The sequence below is a fragment of the Hippocampus guttulatus genome, chromosome 12, assembly GCF_054856545.1.
Source record: "Hippocampus guttulatus isolate MCC_2025c chromosome 12, RoL_Hgut_1.0, whole genome shotgun sequence".
Taxonomy (NCBI): Eukaryota; Metazoa; Chordata; class Actinopteri; order Syngnathiformes; family Syngnathidae; genus Hippocampus; species Hippocampus guttulatus.
In genome coordinates, this window is record NC_141272.1 from 4,569,915 (window position 1) to 4,595,605 (window position 25,691).

General features: G+C 43.4%; 1 protein-coding gene across 2 annotated transcripts in view; it reads right to left on the reverse strand.

Annotated features, from left to right (window-relative positions):
* dscamb (Down syndrome cell adhesion molecule b) overlaps nucleotides 1–25,691 on the reverse strand; it is a 76,568-nt gene that overhangs the window by 43,991 nt on the left and 6,886 nt on the right. For both annotated transcript variants that reach the window (XM_086125330.1, XM_086125329.1), the window contains exons 2-3: nucleotides 18,410–18,727; nucleotides 18,154–18,300 (exon numbers count right to left, since the gene is read on the reverse strand). In XM_086125330.1, the coding sequence (XP_085981456.1) occupies nucleotides 18,154–18,300; nucleotides 18,410–18,727 (465 nt within the window). The remainder of the gene's footprint in view (nucleotides 1–18,153; nucleotides 18,301–18,409; nucleotides 18,728–25,691) is intronic.

The following is a 25,691-nucleotide window of genomic DNA, read 5'->3' on the forward strand; positions in this document are numbered from 1 at the left end:
TACTGCGTAAATCAACAGTAGAAATCACGCGAGAAAAATCACGTAGAAATCAAAGCTCTGATGAAATAAAGAATTGTGTTAAAATACTTTGACAAAGAGATTGTACAGATACTCTTGAGTTTTTATTTTAACAGGATTATTGGTGTGGTTGTTGTGCGCAATTGAGTACATCTGTTCTGCGTCCTACTGATATATATCAAAGCTCCCATGTGGTCAAATGAGGTAATCAAACCACCAGAGATCTACTCACGGGACCAAAATGATACGGTTACATGAATACATTGCACACAGTGTCCTTGCCGGGTCAATTTAATGTTACAGATGATGAAAAATAGTTGACACTTGAAAATTAACCCCAAACTAAAATAGAATGAAAAAAACTAAATCATGGATGCACTGAAAAAAAATGTGTGTTGAATTTAGCCAATTTTATTGCACGGAAAAAAATCATCTGGATCCAGTTGCAGTGTTCAAGTAGACGACAGTTCGACTTAAAAAATGCATCTGAGTAGAGATAATTGTATTGTGTGCAGCCACCTAACAAATTAAAATTGGCTAAATTCAACACACCATTTTTTTCAGTGTGGTTGGTCTCAAACATGGTTAGGAAACCTTGTACAGAATTTCCTTCCATAGATGCCCGGACAATCTAGTCGGGGGGGGGGGGGTGTATAGGGTGGGAGTATTTGTACAATTGCATCTTTATGATGCGATAAAATTATTACAAATATATATTTTTGCCAACCGGCCAATCGCAACATAATCGGTATTGCTATGAATACAATATTTGAGTTGGAGTAGTTATCAAAAGAAGGGGCAAGAGAAATTAGTCCACCTCTCTTGGTGCGCGGGAATGTCAGGGAGTAGGCGGGGTGTAACATTTCCAATTTAGGCTCATGCAATTTTAATATTTGACCATTTCCTTTGATATCAAAGTTAATGGGAAAAAAATGGAAATGCGGTCGTCATTTGACCGGTCACGCTGATATCAGTGGCGCGCTTCCTTTGAGCTGTGATGAGTCAATCGGATTGGGAGTAGAGTCCCAATGGGTCCGTCGTTAATGATTAAGTCAGGGCGCAGACATTGTGGCTGTGCTAGCGACCAGCCTCAATAAGTCTACACTTAAGTCAGTCATTTCGAGGGTCAGCCGGACAGTCAATTACAGTCAATATGTTAATCAGACACCGCTGTCAGTCAGTCAGTCAACAAGATAATGATGGCACACGCGTTCATGCGGGGTAATGACAGCCAGCCTCACACTTCCAGATGTTCCTCTATTGCCTGTTTCAGAATGTGACAACTTGTGAAAAGAATCATCCCAATGACACTGTCAGAGGGAATGTGAATATTCCAATGGCATCAGTTCAACTGATTTGTAGGGAAAGGTTCTGGTACAAATGCAGTGCGTTTACCCTCTGGCAGCATCTGCAAGTCATAATTTTCCTGGGAAACACCTGCAGGCAAGACGATCAAACAGCAAGCGGCTGCTAGCTGTTTGCTTTTGTCTAATGTGAGAGGGATTCCTTTGACAATGTGCACGTGCAAGGGGGGACCGAAACAAAGTGCATAATTCCGAGAAGAAAAGAGAAGAGCGGCAACGTGATGGCCCTTAGATCACATCCGCACCGAGCATCGCAAATCAGACACGGAAAAGGTTTCCCTTTTATCTGCTGAGAGTCATTTGTTGCAGGGAGCAGCGCGCCGCCGCCGCCGCCTTTGACTGCCACGTGAAAATGTGATATCACAAGGAGGCCTGAAGGTCGTGCGGCGGCGGCGTGGTGCTACTTGAACACAGGCACCACAGAGAAATATATTTACCTTGCAGACTTGTCCGTAGAGGATCGACGACATGGGCCCATTTAACTTGAAACGAGTGGAACACGGCATCCCGTGTCCTTGGGAAAATCGAAGGAGTACTTGCATTTAAAGATACAGGCCTATCCATTTCTGAATGATTGCAAATGATCACATCTTCTGAGTGTGTGTACAAGTGTAGTGTTTGGTTGTAAGAACTTTTCATTTCGACGATGCCAGAACAGAATTCTCCTTTCTGGAGAGAAGCTTTTGACTATTAGCAGCGTGACAGCAATTGCGACTCTTGATGCGCAATGGCCGCCGTGCCGATCGCTGCCTCACTCCACATGGCCTCGGCCTCCCGGATAATAGCGGACTATTTTTAGCCTGGAGCGAGAGTGTGCGGGTGTGAGAGGGTATGGCTGAGAAGAATAGGGATGAAGCAGCCGGGGGGGGGGGGGGGGGGGAGAGAGAGGAGAGAGATTTCATTGACAACATGCAGCACTCAAGTAACAGAAGGAAGACAGGAAAATGTTATGGGCAACCAAGCAACTAATAAGCTTGAACCCCAGCACTCTGCATAATGCGACAGCTCATTACCGTCCAATTGGGCATTACAATGCCTTGCTTACCGAGGTTTACTGATGTAAATCAAGCAGGAAAAAAATACCTTGGTGCCAAAGAAAAGATGAAATGATGACAAAATTGACTTTCTGAGGCGAGGGTGTTATCCAAATGAGGGAAAAGGCTTTTTACGATGCGCATGCCCTCATCATCAAACAACTGATGCTATTATGATGACCACTTCACAGCAAAGAGCGTCTTTTTGCAAACACCCCTTTCTTCTGGGACAAGACTCTGACCTGCATACATGTCACTCACACGAAAATCAACCTTTTGATGTCTTGCCACATCATTGGAACACACGCAGAAAAGCAGCATCCCCTGATTCATCCCAACCCACCCCCTGGAAAACTGCAGACCCTTGCCGTATCTTAATTTTACTCTGGATGTCTGATCCTGCTCCCTCTGGCTAGCCCATATGCTGTTTCGATGGATTATTGCATGCTACTAAACTTAGTCTGGATCAGTCAGAGGTAATCACTTACTGTATATAATGCTGCAAATGTGTGCGTGTGTGTGTGGGGGGGTGGGGGGGGGGGGTAAGATACAGGCTCGCTGCTATGATGTTTTATAGAAATGATCAAACTGTAGCTGTCTTAATTAGGGTTTGTTTTTTGTTTGTTTGTTTGTTTTAATTTCATGTGAATTGAAAAGGACCTTGCAAGGTAGAGTATGCAGTAGAGTCACTGTGTGAAATACGATGTGCAAATAAGAAATAAAACATACCCGGTAATGAATAGAAAACAATCCGTTCTTGGGTCAGCTGTCGAGATCCCAAATTTTTTATTAACTGTACACCCAATGTTTTCAGTAAAAATGTAACTTTTTTTTCACTGTCTTACAAGACTAAAAACCAAATACGAAGTATTCAGCTTTTACTTTAATTACAAATCTGTAACGCCGCTGAGATTCACGCCGCATATCTGACTTGCTCATGCTCACCTGAACATTGTTACAAGGTCAGAATTTTAGTGTGTTTCAGTGCATTCTTGCAAGTACAACACCAAGGGCAACCTTAGAATTTCCAACGCATTTTATCCTTGACACCACGAGAATTGCTTTGTGTGAGTGGAAACTAATATAGCATGTTTTAATTTATTTGACTCGCTCATTGATACACATATCGCAAAATTTGTATGTCTTTTCAAGGACTGCTGTCAGTCTGGTGAAGAAGTACAAAATAGTTTTGTATGTAAATTACAATATTTAGACATGGTTTCTCATTCAGGAACATGAGAAAGAGTGTCCAAAAACTAACTGTTAGTTTATGTGAAATGAAATGACTCTACATGTATTAGAAATAGAAAATATGCCCCAGTGACATTAACAATTTTAGAGAGCAATGACAGTATTTGTTTGTTTTTATGTCATGATTGGATGGACGGTTGGATGGATGGGTCATTATTATTACGGGAGCCAAGAATCACAAAGCTTCACTTTGATAACAGAGCATCCGCTTTGCCTTGTGATTCATGTGTGGCCTCAATTCCACATCGCAACTGTTTGCATTTCAATTATTTAATCGGCGGTTACTGAAGTCGTATATCTGGGTGGTGTAATACAGTCGTTGAAAATGATGGATCAAATTCAGTCTGACCGGAGCACGATGCCTTCAAAGAGGCGGGAGACAATGCAAAGAAAAGCTCTGTCTCCATTTTGTTTCTCTGTCAAGGACACACGGGGAATCGAGATTTTCCACGGTGAAGCTCCCCAATCCAGTTCAGTCCAGTTCAATCATACAAAGTGCTGATCAGTCTGCACTGATATTTCAGTGCATAGGCAGTAATAGGCTCAGATACATAAATGAGAAGAAAAAAAATGCATACAAACAGGCTCACTCTCTGCCTGGGTTGAATGGAAAGGACCATTGAGAGTGAGAAGAGAGGGGTGTGTATGTTTGCATTGGCCCAGTCTGGTTGCTTTCAATAACACGGTGGTTCAGTCCGATAAAGGGCAGCCATCTATCTGCAGCCACCCAGTCAACTCTGACACCGTTTCCGTGGAAACGCCACCCTCGGGAGTGGGAGCGGGTGGGGTGGGGGGTCGAATGTGAGACTATGAGGGAGGGGTGGGAGTGCGGCGGTGGGTGTGTGTGGGGGGGGGGGGGGTTGGTGGGGGGTAACGGGGGTGAATGTGAGACCTTGAGGGAGCATTCTCCTGTTCTGTCAGCACGCCAGGAGGAAGGAGAAAAGGAATGGAGTGATTGAAGGGTAGAGGGGGGTGGGGGATGGGACATACAGGGGGCAGGGTGCACCAGATACCTCAAAGGGGTTAACTTGAATCAGCCATGGCACACATGCACACACCTCAGGAAACAATGTGACAAACGCAACTAGAATCACGCATGCGTGTATACACTTTGGCATGCCGCATGCAGCGACAGTCCAGTTGGGTTTGGGGATGCTATGTAAATTATTTGGGGTGGTCGACCATGACAAACAGTTGAGGAGTCAGCGAAGCCATCAATACTCATGCCTGAAAGCGTCACAAAGATGGGCCCCCTCCTGCATCGACCCACAGCAAATCACGCTGTCACCTTCAATGATGTCAAATATCAGGATCCTCATCACTCATCACAAGAGGTGTGTCACGTATTTGTTCGGCTTAAATCATCCCCATGCAAAATCTGCTGACGCGCTCAAACAATTCACAACAGCAGCAGCAGTTAATGTGCGGGGTGATGTCCAGCCCGTGTGTATCACCAATCACATCTACCATTGCTGCGTTTCCTCAAATAGTATCCGTCACGCTAACAGACATTGGCTGCCTCATCCACTTAACACAAATAAATGCCTCCCATAAATTGACACCTTCCTTCTCCCATGGGCATAATTTTCTCAGTTCTTAAATGCTACTGTCGGTGGCACGGTGGGCGACTGGTTAGTACGTCAGCCTCACAGCGCTGAGATGCAGAGTTCGATTACTGCTACGGCCTTCCTGTGAGGAGTTTGCATTTTCTCCCCGTGCTTGCGTGGGTTTTCTCCGGGTACTCCGCTTCCCTCTCACATTCCAAAAACATGCATGGCAGGTTAATGGAACACTAAATTGCCAGGAAGGCCATGCATAAACTTTAAGCAAAGAGAGAGGAAATAACCATTATTATTAGCAGGGACAGTTGTCTGTACTCGCGGACTGATCACCCGCAGAGACAAACTCGCACACAATACTGGTACAATATGAAGATGTACACAACCCCCATTTTACCCTGGACATGGGACTTTATACTGAGCGTTTGTAGTAACGTCAGTTGCTAGCGTAATTTGGAAATTGTAAAAATGACTTTCTCAGACTGACTCGTCCATCCACCCACCCTTCCCGTCCGGTGGCTGATTACAAGTGTGTGTACTGTTTCGCTGAATTAACGCTATTTTGCTCCAGCAGAGCCATTGCAGCAACCCAGATGTCCATATACTATAATCTAATCGAGAATGTTTCTGGCTAAGGATTGGCTAATCCGACACCAGTCGTCTTAATCTGACGTGTAATTGATGACATCTGGATGAGACAACATGTAAAACATGACCTCAAGACAATCTGACTGACTCGTTCGGGTGCTGTAATCTTGTACGTTTGAGTAACTTCGAGGGGCTCCACGGTATATTCGTTTCCGGCACAAGCCTGGCAAGAAAAGTGGTCTAACTGTACGCAGTGGTGGGCTATACAAGTATGGGTATTTTCACAGATGCCAGCAATTTAGCGAAGGTAGAAACGGACAGTTTGCGCCGAGGATGTTGGCATGAACGGAGCCCCTTTTGCTTGACAAGGCAGAGGCGGAAGCTGATTTGCTGGAGTCCACTTCGAGCGTACTTTTCGTCTTTGTGTGCCCTGCGATTGGCTGGAAACCGGTTCAATGTGTGCCTCGCCTACTGCCCGAAGACGGCTGGGATGGGCTCCAGCACGCTCCGCGACCCTTGTGAGGTTAAAGCGGATCAGAAAATGGATGGATGTTTCTGTTACTTAAAGCAACAGGTGAAAGGTTAATAACAAACAATAAAAGCGGACAGTTTGACTATTTTTCTCATTTAAAAACAAAAAATGTGGACGCTTACCAGCCTACCAACCTCAGAGGTTCCACAGTGTACTAAACACAGACCCCTCGTTGTGTAGCTCCTCTTTTCCAGACTACCTACATGTGTCACACTGCATTCACAGCTCTGCCAAAAAGCAATGAATAAGTCCAGAGTCTATTTTGGCTGGTGTCAACATGTTCCTTTAAGTGTATAATGGATCAAATCATGAATAATCAATTGAATTATGCCACACAGGAGAAACACCTCCCTTTTCTCCAACCAATATTTTGTCTTCTGTCCAATCTGAAGGTGTTATAAGATCCCTGAGTGGGTGGCAACCGCCCTCTTCAACCTGCAAGAGCCCTTCTCGGCGAGCGTAGCAACAAGATATGTCTCTCCTGTAAAAATAGGATTGGCCTCTGTAAAGCCTTCTCAACGCCTCAGATGCAACACTCATGCCACTCCATTTGAGTATGCGTCCAAGCACCTCAGAGGCTAGCCACACAGGCAATGTCTGCCCCTCTATGCCGCGCTCTCTCTTGTGTAGCTCCCATTTTCACCCTTCTCAGATTTTTCAGCCATCTACCTCACAAACACATCAATATTTCAGTCATCTTGTATGTCAAGACTTCCCCCCTTTTTATGATGTACATCTCTATTGTTTCTTCCGCATAGTCAAATGTTAATGTGACTTGGGTATGAGGGACTTTGCTGTACACGCTCACCCAAAACATGGCACATCATGGCAGACATTTCGTGAAAATCAAGAAAACCAAGACTGCCTGAGTGAGTGGATCATCTTAACAAAGAAGCAATGGAAATAATAATTTGATTGTGATCAGTTTCATTCGATGCTCTTAAGAGATCTGATTTTTGTCATGGAATGGTATGGAATTCTCTCTCACATGGATAACAACATATTCAAGGATATTTTCCTGAACAAGGCCACTGTGTGAATGAGAAAGCAATACATGAAGGATGGACATGAGAATAGCGATGGTACATTTTCACAAAACAAGACTTCCGCCCATTCACTATAAATCTCGAACACGGACTGAAAACAGACCAAAAAAAAAAACATGTTTTCCCTCAAAAGGCTTGAACAAAATCCAACAAAATTCAGACTTTTGCTTGTAAAGATGTTATTTTTGGAGGTAGCATTTCAAAAATAACACATTCTCATTAATGATTTCATTCATTTGAGCATGATTTAAAAAAACAATCAGATTCTGAGTTATCCTGGATTATGCAAAACACTTATCAGTTCCATTTCTTTGTCCTCCCAATGATATTCATGCCGAATCCTGCAGTGCCCTATCTTTGCTCACAGCTGGCAAGTGTAACTAAAGGATTATGCAAGCAGCTTCTACAAGCAAATAGATTTCTCCCTACTTCAGAGGAAACTGCGAGTGATGCAGCGCTTATGTATCCGCCAGGCATCCACGAAAATGTAGCTCCCAATTTTCCTTTTTCCACTTGTTTTAACAGGAAGATGTGGAGCGAGTTAGGCGACGGTGCATCTCGTGTATCCATGCTGACGAGAGCAGTTCAACACAGTGAAGCATGAGAAGGTGCTGCTTTCTTCAAACCGACTCTTCATAAGGCGCTGAAGAATTGAGATTTGGTACACAGCATATAGTTTCATGTCAGAGTCAACGGGAACACAGAAGCCGAGGTAGTTAATGGCATAAAAATATTGCTGAAGGTGTGTCTCAAATTAAAAAAAATAAAATATATCACACTTCCAAGTGTACATTCTCAGCGATTTCTGAGTCTCCTCCTGCCTTCATGTGAGTGTCATTGAAGGAGATACGGTGTATTCATTAACTCATTCACTCCCAAAGATGTTTTTAAACGTCTTTTCAGACTTGGTCTAGAATTGGGTGGTACTGAATGAGTTAACGTTGGTCTGGAAGAAGAAAAAAACCATTCGTCTATATGTATTGAATTGGTGCTCAGCGGTCAGCCTATCAATTACAATATATATATATATTTTTTATGAGACTGAAGAAGTATCTCCACAGCCACGACAAATGAACTGGAATTTAAGGAAAAGGAAGGCACGTTGAGAGTTTGGCTGTGAGAAAGACAACAATTACACTTGCCCTAGGAAGCAGAAGGAACCTGACCACGTTGCCATGGAAACTCAAGCACAGCAGAAAGTAACGGGAAAATCAATTCAGACTGAGCTTATCTCGGCTTCTCGCTCGCTCCCCTCTCATTTCACGAGGGCTACAAAGCATGTCTCCGCTCCGAATTGCATTTTTAAAATTGCAAGGCCGAGGCTGCTCGAGTCTCGGCAAACAATGATTCCCTCCATTCATTCTCCCCAAATGACAAAGGAGGATTATATAGCCACATGAAAAATATGTCTTCAAATTTAAACCTCTCAAATGATGCAAGGGAGGGATGCCAATGTGGTTGTGCTACGCCACAAGACAAATTTCCCCCTTTCCTTCCCATCGTTCCTTCTTTCTGCCTCTTCCCCCCCCCCCCCCCATCTTCCTCACTCAATACCTCACCTCCTCCGACGGACGACCGCAGCTGCATGCAGGTGATAAGCATGTGCGGCAATGAGCGCTCGCCTCTGATTGGCTGCCTCCGCTCCTACGCTGATGTGAAGATTGCAGGGTGCGTCTGTCAAAAAGGCCACTCGGCTTTCGGCTGTCACCTCGTGATGACGTGACCGCAAATAACTGGGCTGGTGGGGATCACAAACGAGAACTGCATCCTTCCATCCTTTATGGAAGCATAGTTTGAGAGCCGAGCACAGACCTGGTGTCGGCATCTTTGAAATTATATCTACAGTGTGTGGCACTGTGACAAGATTTGACTGGCTTCTTGTTTTCACAACTGCTAAAGCAACAGCCTGCAGGGAGTTCGGGTGGTTAGATCTTGGATGCTTGCTGTCCATGGCAAGGTGAGGCCAATGACAGGCTGCAAGTCTAGCACGTGGGAGTGTGTTTGTGCGTGTGTGCGCGTGTGTGTGTGTGTGTGTGCGTGTGGTTGTGTCACGGTTCATGACAAAGAAGGTCTATGAGGAGAGAAAATGAGTCTTAAAGAAAAAGGACTGATTTCTAACGTCTCATACATCACCTAAAAACAATACAAGGTCACCTTGCGGCCAACTCAGCTGATGATTTCAGAGGTGGCGGCAGGCAGGTGATTGTCGGGTGCTTAGATAATCTGAGAAACAACAGTAGAGGATACATAAAGCTCCTGTGCCCACAAGAGGACTGTGAGGCAGATGAGCTCACCATTAAGCCACCCAGCTGGCTTTGTATTTTATTTTATTAGTTGATTTGTGGGCGACACAGTGGTCGACTGGCTAGCACGCCGGCCTCACAGTGCAGAGATGCACCGGAATCGGCCTTCGTGTGCGGAGTTTGCATGTTGTTCTCCCCGTGCCTGCGTGGGTTTTCTCCGGGTACTCCGGCTTCCTCCCACATTCCAAAAACCTGCATAGCAGGCTGATTGACCACTCTAAATTGTCCCTAGGTGTGATTGTGTGTGTTCATCTGTGTGTGCCCTGCGATTAACTGGCAACCGGTTCAGTGCCCGAAGACAACTGGGATAGGCTCCATCATGGTTGGATAGTTGATTTGTATTATTATTATTATTATTATTATTTTCAACTGCTCAAATCTCCACTGACTTCCTGAGATTTCCATTGCACCTTTCATTCATTTTTAACCACGACTGGACACATGCATGGTCTGCTCCCAAAATATTCTAGCATCATAGTAAGACCAAGTTTAAATCTCAGGCTCACCACAATTAGCTGTGAGTAGGATTAAAAAAAAAAAAATAGAGCGAGAGAGAGAGAGAGAGAGCGCATCTCCATTTCATTGGTGAACAGGGCCTCTCAATGTGATTGGTGTCCAGCAGGTGCTCTCAAAGCAGGATCATGTCTAATCAGTGTTGCAGATGCCCAGCATGAGGCCGCAGACACCAGGGCTTTGTGTGAAAGTTTTAAAGAGGCTCAATGCGATTTACTGTATTTTTCGAGATTTACCACCCTGGGAGCAGAATAAGTCCGTGTCTTAATCCTTGATTGGATGGAAGATGACGCCAAGAGAAATAAAAAAAATCTTGTGAAAAATCCCTCTTAGGTCCGCAGGGTGATTTGAATTTTAAGTGGCTTTTTAAACTTTAATCAGTCGCTTTTAAGATGGGATCAGACACTTTTGCATACGGGATGTGACGAAGGACCCAGTTTGACTCCACTTACCCCCAGTAGGGAGCATATGGAAAGGCTTGAGCCCAAAACTTGCCACCTGTCACCAACGCACGCAGCAACTACAGAGCCGATACAAACAGCAGCCATTCAAATCCCACATCCAGGAGCGTTTATAAACAGAAATTAATTGCTTGTTCCGCCTGTAATTAGCCAACACCATGCTCATGACTAATCTGTGCTTTGGCCTAGTGCCAGGCTAATTCTGGCACAACTCCAGTCCATTTTCGCCAGTGTTTCCTTGCAGTAATCCATAAACTCAGGCAGGGTGAACAATGTTCCTTTAACAGACAATACATCCAAATTCAGACATAAAATATGAAGCTGTGTTTTTATTCAATGAGATGGCAAAATCACTGCTACCTGAACATGTTATGTAAAAAAAATCATGCTTTCCTGTCCATACCACACCGAACATACAGTATGTAACAGTTCACAATTTCCCAAACCAAGTTTCATTGAATTCAAATCTGCCCTCAGTCCAAGTTTTAAAAAAAAAAAAAGAAAAAAAGAGGGCATCCCCGCGTCACAGGAAGCCAAATTGCCCATTAAAGACGAGAGGCTGCTCAGTGTCCCAAAGCGTGCAGCCATCAGCACCCTAATTATCCGTTGCCCAAACAGCCGAACGGCTGCCATATTGCTACTGTTTGTTAGGAAACAATGATGGAAGAGTGCCTGCTTCAACATTTGTTGAATTTGTCTATCCGCGCGGCGTATCAGCTGGTAACCACAGCCATCGTGCCGGGTCGTTACCAAAAATAAGTTCAACGGCTGTTATGTAAAGTACAACAATATCCATCCATCCATCCATTTTCCGAACCGCTTGATCCTCACTAGGGTCGCGGGGGGTGCTGGAGCCTATCCCAGCTGTCTTCGGGCAGTAGGCGGGGGACACCCTGAATCGGTTGCCAGCCAATCGCAGGGCACACAGAGACGAACAAACATCCACGCTCACATTCACACCTAGGGACAATTTAGAGCGTTCAATCAGCCTGCCATGCATGTTTTTTTTTGGAATGTGGGAGGAAACCGGAGTACCCGGAGAAAACCCACGCAGGCCCGGGGAGAACATGCAAACTCCACACAGGGAGGCCGGAGCTGGAATTGAACCCGGTACCTCTGCACTGTGAAGTCGACGTGCTAACCACTGGACTACCGGGCCGCCACAAGGATTCCAAAACCAGATAACAAGTAACAGAGCATATAGTAGCTCGCTATTAGCTAGCTTTAGTAGCTAACATTACGAAACCACTCCATTACGTCATCTGAATGTTGTATTACTTTATTCTGGAGGAGAAACATGAAAGCGAGGGTATATTTCAAAACGAGTTTGTCTAAATGAGAGCAAGAAGAAAGAGAGCTACAGATGACCTTAGGTTTAAGATGCTTATGGGAGCACCATCATGAGATCGATTTGCTTCCCCTTCTGTCTCAGTAACCCTTCTATCTGTCGATTCTTATCAAATATGTATCACGTCCTCAAACCTTCACCACAGCAAAGAGGGAGACTTCAAAAGCATCAAACAGAAAGCCAAAAGAAAGAATTCTTTCTTGCCGAAACCATAAACCTCACAGGGCCAGACCATGAAACCAAATGTCAGCTCAAGATTTGCGATACTTGCATCCCAAAGCTACAGTACTATTCATGAACACTTGAAAATCTCAATCAAACCTCATTACATTGCATGCCTGGCAGGCAGTTTGGGCACTCCAAATTGTCCCTTGGTGTGATTGTGAGCGTAAATATTTGTCTGTCTATGTGTGACCTGCGATTGGCTGGCAACCAGTTCAGGGTGTCCTCCGCCTACTGCCCGATGACAGCTGGGATAGGCTCCAGCACGCCCGTGACCCTCGTGAGGATCAGCAGATTAGAAAACGAATGGAAAAAAATGGATGTTTCTACGCTAAACTCCGTGAAAATATATCTTTATGTGAAACCAGTGCAAGGCACAATCACATGATCGCAGAACCTCAGTTTTCTACCACACAAAAGCAATGCAGCTCTCGAAGAGATGCCAGAGGTTTTTGGCGTTGATCAAGAGCATCCCAGCATTGTTCAGGAAGCAAACCAGCACCTCAAGCAGGCGCAATATCCAATATTTTGGACTCCAGTAGGATTTGAACTTTTGGCCCTAGCTCCCACAAGCCTAGTCCTTATTATAACAACAATTTCCCAATACGGTGATGATGCTAAAATTCTTATACAGGTATGTGATCGTGAAAAAGCATCTCCATACCGTACATACATTTATTGTTGTACATTAACCATCAAGAATTTCAAGAATTGATTTATGTCGAATTTGTTTGTCCATAAACCTATACTGTGTACATGCTTGCCTATTTAGGCATGATTGCAATGTTGTTCTATGCGGGGATCAGACACACGTCTGCTTGAGCCTTGACCCATTTTCAGCCTCCCTAACAGCAAGCACAACAAGACATGTTTGTGCGAGGAGGAGAAAGATGGAGTCTACAAAGGCGAGAGCAAGATGGAGGGAGGGGAAGTGAGAAAGATATCATGTGGCCAATGTGCCGCAGCCCCTTGTTTACCAAGCAAAGAGCTTCGCCCACTCACCTCCCCTCTACCTTTCACATCTCCTTCTTATTCTCTCGATCCCACAACTTGCCTCCTTCTGTCTAATGTGCACGCACATTTCTTTGCATCTTGTTCTCGCCCGAGCTCATTTCGAACACGGTGGCCTCCTTTCAAGGTTGGCCTGACTTTGGGCGTGTTGGATTTACAACCCCCCCCGTCTCTGCTTGCCGCTCAGTGCCCTCACTGTCAATCTCTGTGAAAAATGGAGGCGGCGGCACATCGCTGGCATGATAAATTCCGGGGAGCAGTGATCCTTTACAACCGAACGCCTATTGTAGCCTATTTGAAGACATCCTTAAACATCTTTGCTGCTAAGTTTGGTTTAGACTGTGACTGTATTAGCAACACAACAGATTTATTAGGCTCTGTAAGCACTCTGGAAGGAAGAACGACATTAGGAGGGCTGCACAGAATGCAAGAGGCACGTTCATCCCCTAAAAGCTAAAACGCACAGCTGGGTAGCTGCCGACTTGAGCACAACTGTAACTAAAATATTTTTATTCGGTTTTTTGGAGTTTTTTTTTAAAATTATTTTTTTAACAGTTGCCCCGAGTATTGGATGGAGTCATTTGCATAAAGCAAATAAGAAAGCAGCGTTATCCACACAGGAGAAAATTGACTTAGGCTCTTTGCCAAGCGGGTTATGCAATGAGATGCAAAGGAGAAGAGGGCATTAGTGAAGGCCAGTGGAGGTGGATGCAAAGGAGTGAAGACGAAAGTCAAAGGCAAAAAGATAAGATGGGCAATTCTGCAAGGGGAAGAGGCAACTACCAACCATGACTTGCTTTTCAATCAGATAATGCAGCTTTTTCAATGTAACAATTGTTCGAAAAATTAAATTGAATATTACCCAAAAATGATCCATTGCACAATGTGGGAAAAAAACATTATCACATTGTTTTTTTCATGAGGCCAATTATTTACAGTGCACGTCATCTCAAAATATTTATCTGACAAAATGCTCACAATTATTGAAGACTGTTTGGGCAAGCCAGCCATCTTCTCATCCATTTTCTAATCCGCTTTATCCTCACAAGGGTCGCGGGTGTGATGGAGCACTCTCCCAGCTGTCGTTGGGCAGTAGGCAGGGGACACCCCGAACGGGTTGCCAGCCAATAACAGGCAAGCCAAATCATCATTTAATGAAAAGTTTTGAAAGCAGCCCAGGGTGAAGGGCAGACATGAAAAAAAAAAGTAACAAAATCGATAAGAACTCAAAAGTTTGGACGCAGTAGAGATCCGTGCCAGCTCCGGGCTCATAGGTCACAACTAATACATTACAAAACAGAAAGAAAGAAACTTTCAAGCTGATAAATTACACTCCACTTTCTCAAAGAATATGTTTTCATCCTCGCTAAACTGTGCAAGTCAAGTGTGCAAGGTCTCGCTGACATCTTGTTTGCTACTTTTTTTCAAATATCCATTCTTTGTTGGCTCTTCTTCCTGATACCAAGGCCGCCAAGTCTGTTGCTCTGGCTGACATCTTGAATGATAAGCAAAGTAAGAATACATAAATGGACAGCCGCACAAACGACTCCCTTTCAAAAGCCACTGCCCGCGCGGGACGCTGACACACAACGGTGGGCTTGGCACCACAGCATCCCTTCAAAACAAAGCTGCGCTATAAAATACAGAACACAGCACAGCTCATCCCCCCCCCCCCACCCCCACCCCACTGCCTTTCTTCCCCGTGTCTCTTTTATCTCTCCATTAGCTCTGTTAATTGTTTATCAAAAGGAGCAGACGACAGCAGCGGGGCATATGAAAGCTTGAACATGCAAGACCCGTTTTAAAATTCATGACAGGTTAATGGTTTGCTAGTTGCAACGTTAGGACCCAGTGAACTCACGTTGTGCACATTCACATTCAAAACAGGCTGCTTCAAATGACTACTAAGCAGCCCTTATTCTAGGAGGTAATTCATATTCTAATTAACTTTTCAATCACAGCTGATTAATCAAGACACGGCCTACTCTGTAATTATGCATCTATTTTAGACCCATTGAGAATGAGACGTTCTTCAGTGATTTTTGACACACTTTCCTTTCCGTTTTCACCAGTTGTTGATGTTGATGTCGCTAAATACAAAACTACAACGGAACTATTTGAAGTTCAGCCAAAACAGGCCAGAAAATCTTTCTGCACAGTGTCCAGAAAACAATTTCGGTCAGGTCACTGATGGTGTCGGGGCACACGCGCCGGACTTGTGTGTGGGCAGCGTGGGATCGGTTCCCACTCGGTGATGGTGCGGATGTGGCGTGTGAATGGTTTGCATGTTGTCCCTGTGCATGCAAGGGTCTCTGACAGTCCTCTGGCTTCTCCCCACTTTCCAAAAACATGGTCGGGAGGTCCATGAAAGACTCGTGTAAATGTGAGTGTGAATACGGTCGTTGTTCGTCTATATGTGCTCTGCAACTGACTGCCAACAAGTCCAAGGTGTACACCGCCTCTCGCCCAAGGTCCGCTGGAACAGACTCCAGCTCATACATGACTCGAATGAGGGTAAGCACGAGAGAAAATGGATGGATGGGTACAATGGATTCATCTCTCTGTGTTTTGAAATAGAACAAATGTACGGCAGGCAGTTCATAATTTAGCTTTAAACATTGTGCAATTAATAATGGTTCAGCAATTATTTGAGCCTGGTTTGACAAATTTAATTTCAACGAAGAGCATTGTTTGGAATTCTGAAAAAGAAAAAATGGAACTCGATCAGCGCTCTTAGTGCACATCCTAGTTTTTTTTTTTGTTTTTTTTTTGCATTTCTACAAGCATTGATTGCACCTCCCTCACCTTCTGATGCAAAAGAAGCTTGATGTTCCTATTCGCTACAAAAAGTCTTTTCTCATGAAAATTTTAAAAAAATTGAGAGAGAGAGAGAGAGAACTGGAGAAGGAGTTGGAAAACAAGGCTGGGTCAAACTACAGCTCGTTGCCACTGTCAAAGCTCTCCGAGTATCCTTCTGCAGACCGCTACTACTTGGAATCAACTCAACCTCTCCATAATAGTGTGAGGTGGATCTACCCATGCATCAGAATACACCATCAAATATTTATCAGAGAGCAGCAGTGATTTTGACCGTGAGCTCATGCTTTTGACAGCGCTCGCCTGCTCTTTATTGGAGTAAACACAACCAATCCAATATTGTCCTTCTTGCAAAACGAGGCGGATCCAGATGAAAAGAACACCAGCCCTTGTGGTGTCCGCATGAGTCACTCTATTTGCACATCCAAATCGTATCTGCGTGCTGAATATTTCGCCTAAATTTCTGTGATATGAGGCAATGTCTTTTAACTGGAAGCTTGCAGTGAGTAAGTCAGGCAAACTCGCCAGTAAATAAGTCTCCGGCATGGATCAGAAGACAAATATTCATGCTCGAGCAGACACATTTAAAATGCCACCAAAACACCGTCCCAGATTTTGCCCTCAGTCAAATGACATCAAGTGCTCACTTACAGGTCCCCGAATGCCCCAGTACGAAGCAAAATCAGCCCGTAGGCGGAACACGGAGCAATCACAGAGATAAGCGCTGCTTTTAACGTGAGTTTAAAAAAAAATCAAAAAAAATCAATGCCCCGGTTGTTATGCTGAATTACATGACTTGAAAAAAATTAAGGGCTGTTCTGCCATGTAAATGTTGGAGCTTGACTGAGGTTGAGAATGTGCTACAGGGGAAGACACATTGATTCAGTGTGACAGTTATCAACAACCCCTGGCTAGGTAGGAGACGCTGTCATATGGAGCTGTTGATTTCCAGTGCTATGACTCACGAGAGAAAAGAGTCAGAGTTGTAGTATTAGGAGAAAAAAGTTGCAATATTACAAGAGAAGTTAATTAGATAATCGAACAAACCCAACAAGAAAGTGCATATAGACTGTAATTTTCTTTTCTGGCTGTGTTCTTGTAAAATAACCGTTTAACCATTTAACAAATGTATCGGATGCCAAATGAGCCCTAAATTAACATCATTCATAAGACGTTTCTGTATATGTCAGTATGTTATACGATAGTATATCAGTATTTGGGCGGCATGGGTCAGTTAGTGGTTCAATCTCGGGTCATTGTGACCTTGTCGAAGATAGAGAAAGTGAACCCCCAGCTGCCCCTGATGCTGCGTCATCAGTAGGTAAATGAGGAAAGCGATTTGAGTAGCAAAGGTAGAAAAGTGTTACACAAGTGACAGCCAATTTCTCTCAATATAAACGTTTTATTTTTATTTTTTATTTTATTGTAATGCTTACACGTAGTTATTGTAGTGATTCATGAATTTTCCTATCTCCTGTCATATGAAAACAGAAAAAAAATAGAACAGACACATTATGCTCGATTAATTTTTGACTTAGAGAAGAAGCCCATACCAAAGAATTGGGGATTAAAAGATACATTGAATTTGAAATGTTTGATTTCTATCAAAAATGGTAAAACACTGAGAGCTCAATGAAACTAAAAGAGTCCATCCACATTAAAGCACTTTCATGTCAGAAGCTCTAATAGATTTGTTCAGTGCTGTATATACAGTATAAACTGTAAAATTTTCTCACAAAATTTACCATTTCATTTTCAAAATATTTCAACTTTTATCCTCGTCTACTTTTGACTCGAGCATGAATGTCCCTTCTTAAACGGTTATGATGCGTCATTTGCTATAAAGCCACTGTGGCCTTCTATGGAATAGGCAGCAGCATTTGCCAACCAACCCGTCAAGGCATAATTTGGACATTGTTGGTGCAAATACAACAGTAACCGACCTGTGTATAAACAGTCAGCGAATCATCCAGATGATTTTTAAGCATTTATTTTAAGGGAGAGCCACTGCACATTGTCCAGACGGACATGATACAGCTCCTGATTTAAAAATCCGACTTACACGCAGGACTCGTAGCGGTCTTACCTGAGCCGAGCGAGACCGTGTCTTTCTCCCATGATACAACACTGACGTAGGACTCGACAGAAGCAGGGATAATGCACTTGAAGACGGCTACGCTGCCTCGCATAGCCTTCTGGTCAGCCACTCTGACCGTGTAGGGTTCCCGTGAAACTATGCCAGATAAGCAGTGAATGAAAACAATTTGAACGTTTTCTTTCTTTCAGTTTTTCCGATATCCATCCTCACAAAAAGTTCCCCTGCCCCACCGCGATGGACTTACCAGCTTTAATGTGGACATCCTGACTCCGAATCTTGCCCGAGGGGTTTTCGGCAGTACAGTAGTACGTGTTGTCGTGGATCAGCTTGCTGAAGCTGGATGGCAGGAAGTTGAAGATCTGGAGCGTTCCGTTGGGGTGCACATGGCGGATGCCGGGGACGTCATAAATCTCCTCACCGGTGGCCAGGTACCAGCGCAGTGAGGCGGGGGCTGCGCCCCCAGCAGGACAGGGCACTGAGGTCCCTGTGGTGCTGGCGAATACTACCTCTTGAAGCGATGCATTGACAAAATATAAGCTGGAATGTAGGTCCTCACTGAAAACTGTGGAGGCAGAAGAGAAACGCATTAGACAAAGACAAATCGATTTTGAAAAAAAAAAAGGTGAACGTGACACTATTTGCTTTAGGTGGCAGCAAGAAATGATGTGAGAGGTCGGATCTGCCTCTTGAATTTGACGCCTGCGCACTTGAACATCAATGGACACGTTACCGTCCACTCACCGCTCTCGTCTTTTGTCATCTTCCTTGAACCAGGAAGTAGGCAGCTAATGAATACAACGGCCAGACAGCCGTAGCCTAAAATGCATACGAAAGTGCCAACTAGCCCGACAGTGCATGCATGCATATCAACCGCCATGTTTGATAAATATTTAGCATCCACAATCAAAATGAGTTGATTGTGGATCTATGTTGAGTCAGGCCAAAAAATATGTGGACATGGAGTACATGCTTCATGTTACTAGCTTGCCCTAGCCTGCCATCTGAGTCTCCGAGCTACGAGCATGGTGGCTCTGCTCTAAATGGCTTACAGTGACACCGACTGCAGGCTCTGGGGAGAAAACATTTTAGCACTTCATAAATTCCTAATAAGGTCTCAAATTGCAGACTTTCCCCCCCCCCCCACCCCCATCTTTTTTTCTCTGCTCCTGCAGCCTGAAACCAGCAATAAGACCCCCTTAATATCTCGCTACTCTACACTCTCTCACCGACGTACAAATCGACACATTTCAGCAAATCAAATCAACTCTTGATTTGAAGTGAAACGGTTGCGTATGTATTGCAAATTGTAGGCTATTTACTGTAGTGATGGAAGCATTTTCTCTCTCACGCTGTCTTTCTATAATCCCATCAAAAAGATTCACAAACACAAATTGAATGAAAGGACACACCTGGAGATGATGATTAGCTCAGCGCAGTTTACACGTTTTCGTTTCGTTTGTTTATTGAACATAAGAACATATACAGTCATAAGTTGACAGAAAGTAAGGTAAGTAAAATAGTGAAAAGAAAATGGTCACGTTCAAAGCGAACTAGGAAGAAGTGGAAAAAATGCATTTCGTCCTACCCGTTGTTCTCTATAAATGATCGAATCCTGCACAAAAACTGTCAAAAAAACCAACAAACCAACCAACAGGGGTGGAGGCAAATAGCAGAAGTAACTCATAGTACCGTGTACTTTGAAAATCATGGCCACTGCCTGTCAAACTAGTTTGGCGGGGGGCGCTCATGGATTTTTTTTTTTTTTTTTAATGGCACACAGTACAGTATTTACACTATTGGCTGAACCCTGAGACAGGTACAACTGGCAGTAGTGGTTTTTGTACAGTGGTCGAGAAGCAGATCAAAGACGACTGTGATTGCCGTGGAAGCTCTTATTCCGGTCTATCATCGGCAAAAATCTGTCTCACATGTGAAAAATGTGTGAGAGAAACTGCCTTGAACCGGGCTGAGCGCAAAAGCCAGATTGATTGAATTAAAAATGGAGAAATGGACTATTTCGCTGCGCTGCTCGTTTTCTTAATTGACTCCGCTCCCCTGGGCCAGGGCGCCCGTGGTCTGGTGACGCAGGTCCATGGCCTGCGCAGACCTCACAAAGAGGACGGTGTCACACCCCAACAAACGGCCTCAGCGCCTAGCCACTTACTACTTTGCCCGAGAGAAGAGGCGTAATTGCCGTCATTTTTCATGAGCCCAACTGTAAAGGTGAAATCAGTGACACTGTTCAATTATGTATGATATGCATTTATAATTGACTGTGATTTTCTTTTACGTCTCCGGTTGCTGAGAGGAATCTTTGAAGAGAAGAAAGTGATTTTCTGTAAAATGTGCAGGTCAAGCTATTACACAGCTACTACGCAGTGAAAACACATTCCTTTGGGCTGCGTTGTGGCAACATTTACTGTAGTTCCTATTATACCACCATCGGTTAGAAAAATCTTCCATCGAGCTATCCATTTTCGAATGTTTATCATGTTCGCAGTCACGAAAGAGTTGGGGTCGATCCCAAAACAGACAACAATTTAGAGTCTTCAATTACACTGGTCAGCAAAAGTTTGCTTTTTTTTTTTTCAAATCAAAAATGCAATTAAAAAACTTCTCGTCCGTAGTGCGCTGACTCCGAGTCTCCACTTTTTTTTCCCTCTAGCACATCAGGTTTTAATAATAATAATAATAAAATACTACTACTAATAATATAAAATATAAGCTAATATAGTAAAAGATTAGGTTCAGCAACAGGTGGATTCCTTTTTCTCAAACATCACAAATTGCCGGTACATAAATTACAATGTAAATATTTTTTTGAAGTAAGTTAAAATATATGAATTACAACACATGGTAAAACCTGTATTGCGTCAGCTTTTAGAGGTCTAACCAAAAAAAAAAAAATAAACACCCACAGATGAGAATGTTTCAAAAAGATGGAAAAAAAGACATTTTTGAAATCGTTTTCCCCCAAAAAAAAAACATTTAGAAACATATCTAGCCATATTTGATTAAAATTTGCTGTTGACCAGTTTTATCGAAACAGGAAGCGATTGGAATTTCACTGAAGAAGGTGTTCCTGATTCCCAAATTTCATCTTCAACTTGAAATTTTTTCCCCTTTTAGATCTCAGCTACATTACAAGGCATGTTCCCAACTCATTTAAGGGATTCTATTATGTGTGCAGGAGGCAGTGGAAATGTCTTTTTTATGTGCCACCTTCTAAAATGCTCCACATAACTCCCTCATTTCCTGTTTATCAAAGTAAGGCAACATATTTAGAAAAAAACTTCTCAGTGTCACCGTGAAAAAGCAAACAAACCCCCGTAATAAGCTTCTCAGGATTTTAATAAAACCTTGGCCTTTCTCTTTTAAGGTCAGAACGGTGTGTATAGGATCACACAAAATTGCACAGATGCATGAAATGAAAGCATTCAGTGAATTTACATTGTAAGATGTTCCACCCTGACCAAAAGTGTTTGTTGCATCATTTTATTTCATGCAGCCTCTAGTTGTTTGGATTCCACATTCTTTGACAGGGGCATGAAATAAAAAGCTGCACAGAGCAAGCAAGAGGGAGCAAAGAAAAAAACAAAACAAAAAAAAAAACAACCCAACATTTTAACCCGCAAGCGGGATTCAATATTCTCTCTTTCAGAGAGCATCTGTTGAGTTCATTCCGTCGTCGTGTATGCGGCAGCAATGGGAACAGTGGCAGTGTGGCACCGGAGTCCGAACAGTGACCGTGTGACAGCAAAGAACCTTGGATAATTAAAGCAGCGTTTGTGTGCCCGCAGGGCAGTGTGTGAGGGGCCGGGACATCACACAAGGCTCACTAAAATACAAGAAGAGAAGACAGTAGAGTAATATTCCACCCTTTCAAATTTTTATATATTCGAGTCCCTTTTCTCACCACAGTGTTTCAAATTGTACCAACATGGCAAATGATTTATAATTTGTTGCAGGCAGAGTTGATAGAATTTATGCTCGAATGCTCCATAAGTCAATGGAAAATTTGGCATATAACAGTCACGCCCGCTAAGCTCAGGCTATCAGGTTCTGGACCGAACCGAATGATGGTTTTGGATTCCAGAAATGCAGGCTCAGACAAAGTGCAATAACAAAAATATTTATTGACAGAAAAGCGCACCGACAAAGTACAAAAAGAAATCGCTGCTCACAAAGAGCCAAGAGAAACAATGCAAAACCAAAAGCCCTTGCAAAAGGCAAGATACGAGGGAACACCAAGAATAAACAAAACGGAATGTCTATATACTATATATGGCAAAAAATCTGCTGAACGATGGCTCATATATTCAAAAAATTGTTTGTCGAGTCATTCATATCTCAGGACACCACTTTAAATTTAACCAAAGATGCCCGAGACAGGCAGATGCCAATGAGCCCGAAGTGAGTAAACGCTGGCACTCATGTGATGTGCCTGGAGGCAACACACCATGCGCCCAAGCTAAATAACTGTCCTCCAATTTGCTCTCATGAATATTAAGCAGCGCTGTGACAGTGGAAAGGGGCGGCTGCGTGCATGCCACTGATCCTCACCGACAGATCTGTCCTGTGATATTTGAGGGGCTACGCTTAAACGATGATGTCTAAATTATACACTTGCTGCTTCTGCATAGGAGCTCACGAGCGAGAACAGGGTGAGGAGCAATTCTTTTTTGCTGCTGTAGATGGAAAAAAAATATTGGCTTTCATATGAAAGATGAATGAGACAACTAATTATTCTTTATCTTTTTTAGATTAGATCTGGATCTGATACGCAATTTGAAAAAACGGCACCTCTGGTTTGAAATCAAATGATCAAAAGTACACTGAAAAAAACATTGTGTTGAATCTGCTCAATTTTATTTGGTCAAGCGGCTGCACACAAAAGAATTTCCTGGATTTAGATACCTTTTTTTAAATGAAAAGACTGCTGACCGCTACCGTGATGAAGATCACGCGCCACCGTAGGTTAAATGTGACCTGCTTTTTTTATTTATTTTTTAATACTTTTTCGTGAAAATGTAGCCGATAGGATGCTTAAGGTGCAGTATGCACTAACACAAACATATATAATATTAATAAGACAGACACACAAATCTTACCCCCCCCCCCTCCTTTCTGCCTGCACTCCCCACTACCGGTCCGTCGCGATCGACCAGTTGGACACCGCTGTTGCAGAAGAATTTTAGTGGAACAAGTATGATAAAATATCATAAGACACTGTCTGCCAAAATCTCAATCTAATTTCACCTCTGTAGTATTCAAATTGCCACAATTGAAAAAAAAAAGTCGTCTGCTTCTGAATGGATGTGTTCACGTGTTAATCAGAATCAGAATCAGAATAATCTTTATTGGCCAAGTATGTAGAACACACAAGGAATTTGTCTCCGGTATAACACGCTGCATTAGTATCATCGTAAACAACAAATCATTGAACCATTTTAGAGTAACCAGTAGCAGTATTTGTAGTACAAGAAGAGTGACTACGTCAGTGACTGTTTAAGGAGTTAATGGCTAGAGGGAAGAAGCTGTTTAAGTGTCTACTGGATTTGGTGCGCATGGATCTGTAGCGTCTGCCTGAGGGGAGTAGCTGGAAAAGGTGGTGGGCAGGGTGCGGGGGATCCAGGAGGATTTTCCGTGCCCTTGTCTTGATTCTTGCAGTGTGCAAGTCCTCAAGAGTGGGTAGGGCGGTGCCAACGATTTTTTCCGCCGTCCTAACTGTCCGTTGAAGTCGGATTTTGTCCTTTTTTGTGGCGGCCCCAAACCAAACCGTGATGGAAGAACACAGGATTGATTCGATGAGTTTTATAAGTGGCACTAATGAACTCTTCAAAAGTGGGTTACCAAATGCATCTGTTGTTCACGGTTTTCGCCTTTCTCCCTAACAACGCACATTTGTTTATTGCATGAGATGATGTGCGGTTTAGTATAGTTCGACTGTATGTTCTGGCCAATATTCCAAGCCCAGCGTTCATCCGCTGCATTGTCGCCGTTACAGTCTGCCAGTAAACAATGAACTTCTGTGCTTCACTGTGATACTCCAAGACGTCTGATTGAGATTTGAGTGGGTATAATCTAATCCCTTCCCGAGTAATCTAATGGTCATCTTACATCGTCACTCTTGATAACATGATTAAGCAGCAGCGTACACGTCGGCCAGATTGTTGCTGACAAAGGCCTGACTTCAGTCGGTCACGGCGCATCATGGACGGCCAACCTTATTATGTCAGCAGTCATTATAGTTAAGGACCTTCAAAAGGAGTCGCTGCGCGTCGTCTTAATATGACCAATGTCCACTTGCATTCAAGCGTAGCTAATGCGCATGGTGGGTCAGCACAGGTTTCACTGAGCCTAGAAGCTCTTGGCAGCAAGGAGAAGCTGCTGAGATAACTCACCTGTCAGTCTACGGCCTCTGTCGGCCTTAATATTTTTAAGATGCTAAATCAACTTAAATTGTGAGTAAAATCTATTTTAACAGTTCATCCTTTGGGGTAGCTTGGATAGACGGAGTTGAAAATTGCCAAAATGACCACAACAGAAAAGAATGGGCTTTACGGCGTGCTTATCAAAACAAATGGAACCACCAAAGACTTGGCCACTTGTATGGAGACACCTATCTATTACTTGTGTGTGTGTGTGTGTGTGTGTAGTGCATTTTCATTCATTCATTAACTGCTTTTTAAACATAATATGATTTACCCCCTCAACAGCTAAAAGTGGGATATCTTTGGCTGCGTTCTTTCTTTCAATATTATTGAGCATGCCTAATTATCTGACTTACTTATTTCCCTAGTTGAAGAGCTGGGGCGGGGGGGGGGGGGGTCTTATCAGAGCCATAAACATTTATTGGGCTTTCTTTTTGGTCAGTGTGGCAATTTCTTTGAGACTATAATGTAAACTTTTATGAAGCTATTGTGATTTTTATTTAAATAGTGTTGGAGATTTATTTGTTTCGAATTTGTTACAAATGAATCATTATCTCTTTTTTAAATTCAATTCAAAGAGCAATTGTTATTGTATTGTATTGTTGTATTATTTGATACATTTTTTGACAGTAATATTGCCATAACCTGATCGCAATGGCGAAATGATCTGTATGTTCTGAATTGGAGAAGGGGCGCCAAGGTCGTGCTCTCGACATCAAATCTATCGAGCAACCACATTTTGTCCATAATGGGTCTTGAACTTGCAACCCAAGCAAAGCACGTTACAAATCGATAAATTTGTCATTTTTGGGCGAATTTACACCCTTTTGTTTTTTTGCATTGATAACGTCATTAGCGGGCCATGGCGGGCCTTTGATGCTCTACCGCCATTCCGATTTTGTCCAATAGACGTCTGTGACCAGCAGCTGGTGAAGTGTGTTAATATCGATGTCACAGCAGCTGGCTGCGCTCATCCTGTTAGCTCTGTCTGCCATTATCTCTCCCCCACCCCTCCTTCAAAGCTGCTGCTGCGTGCCATTCTCATTTTAATACTCCAGACTCATTTGAGCGTCTTTATGGACTTATCATATT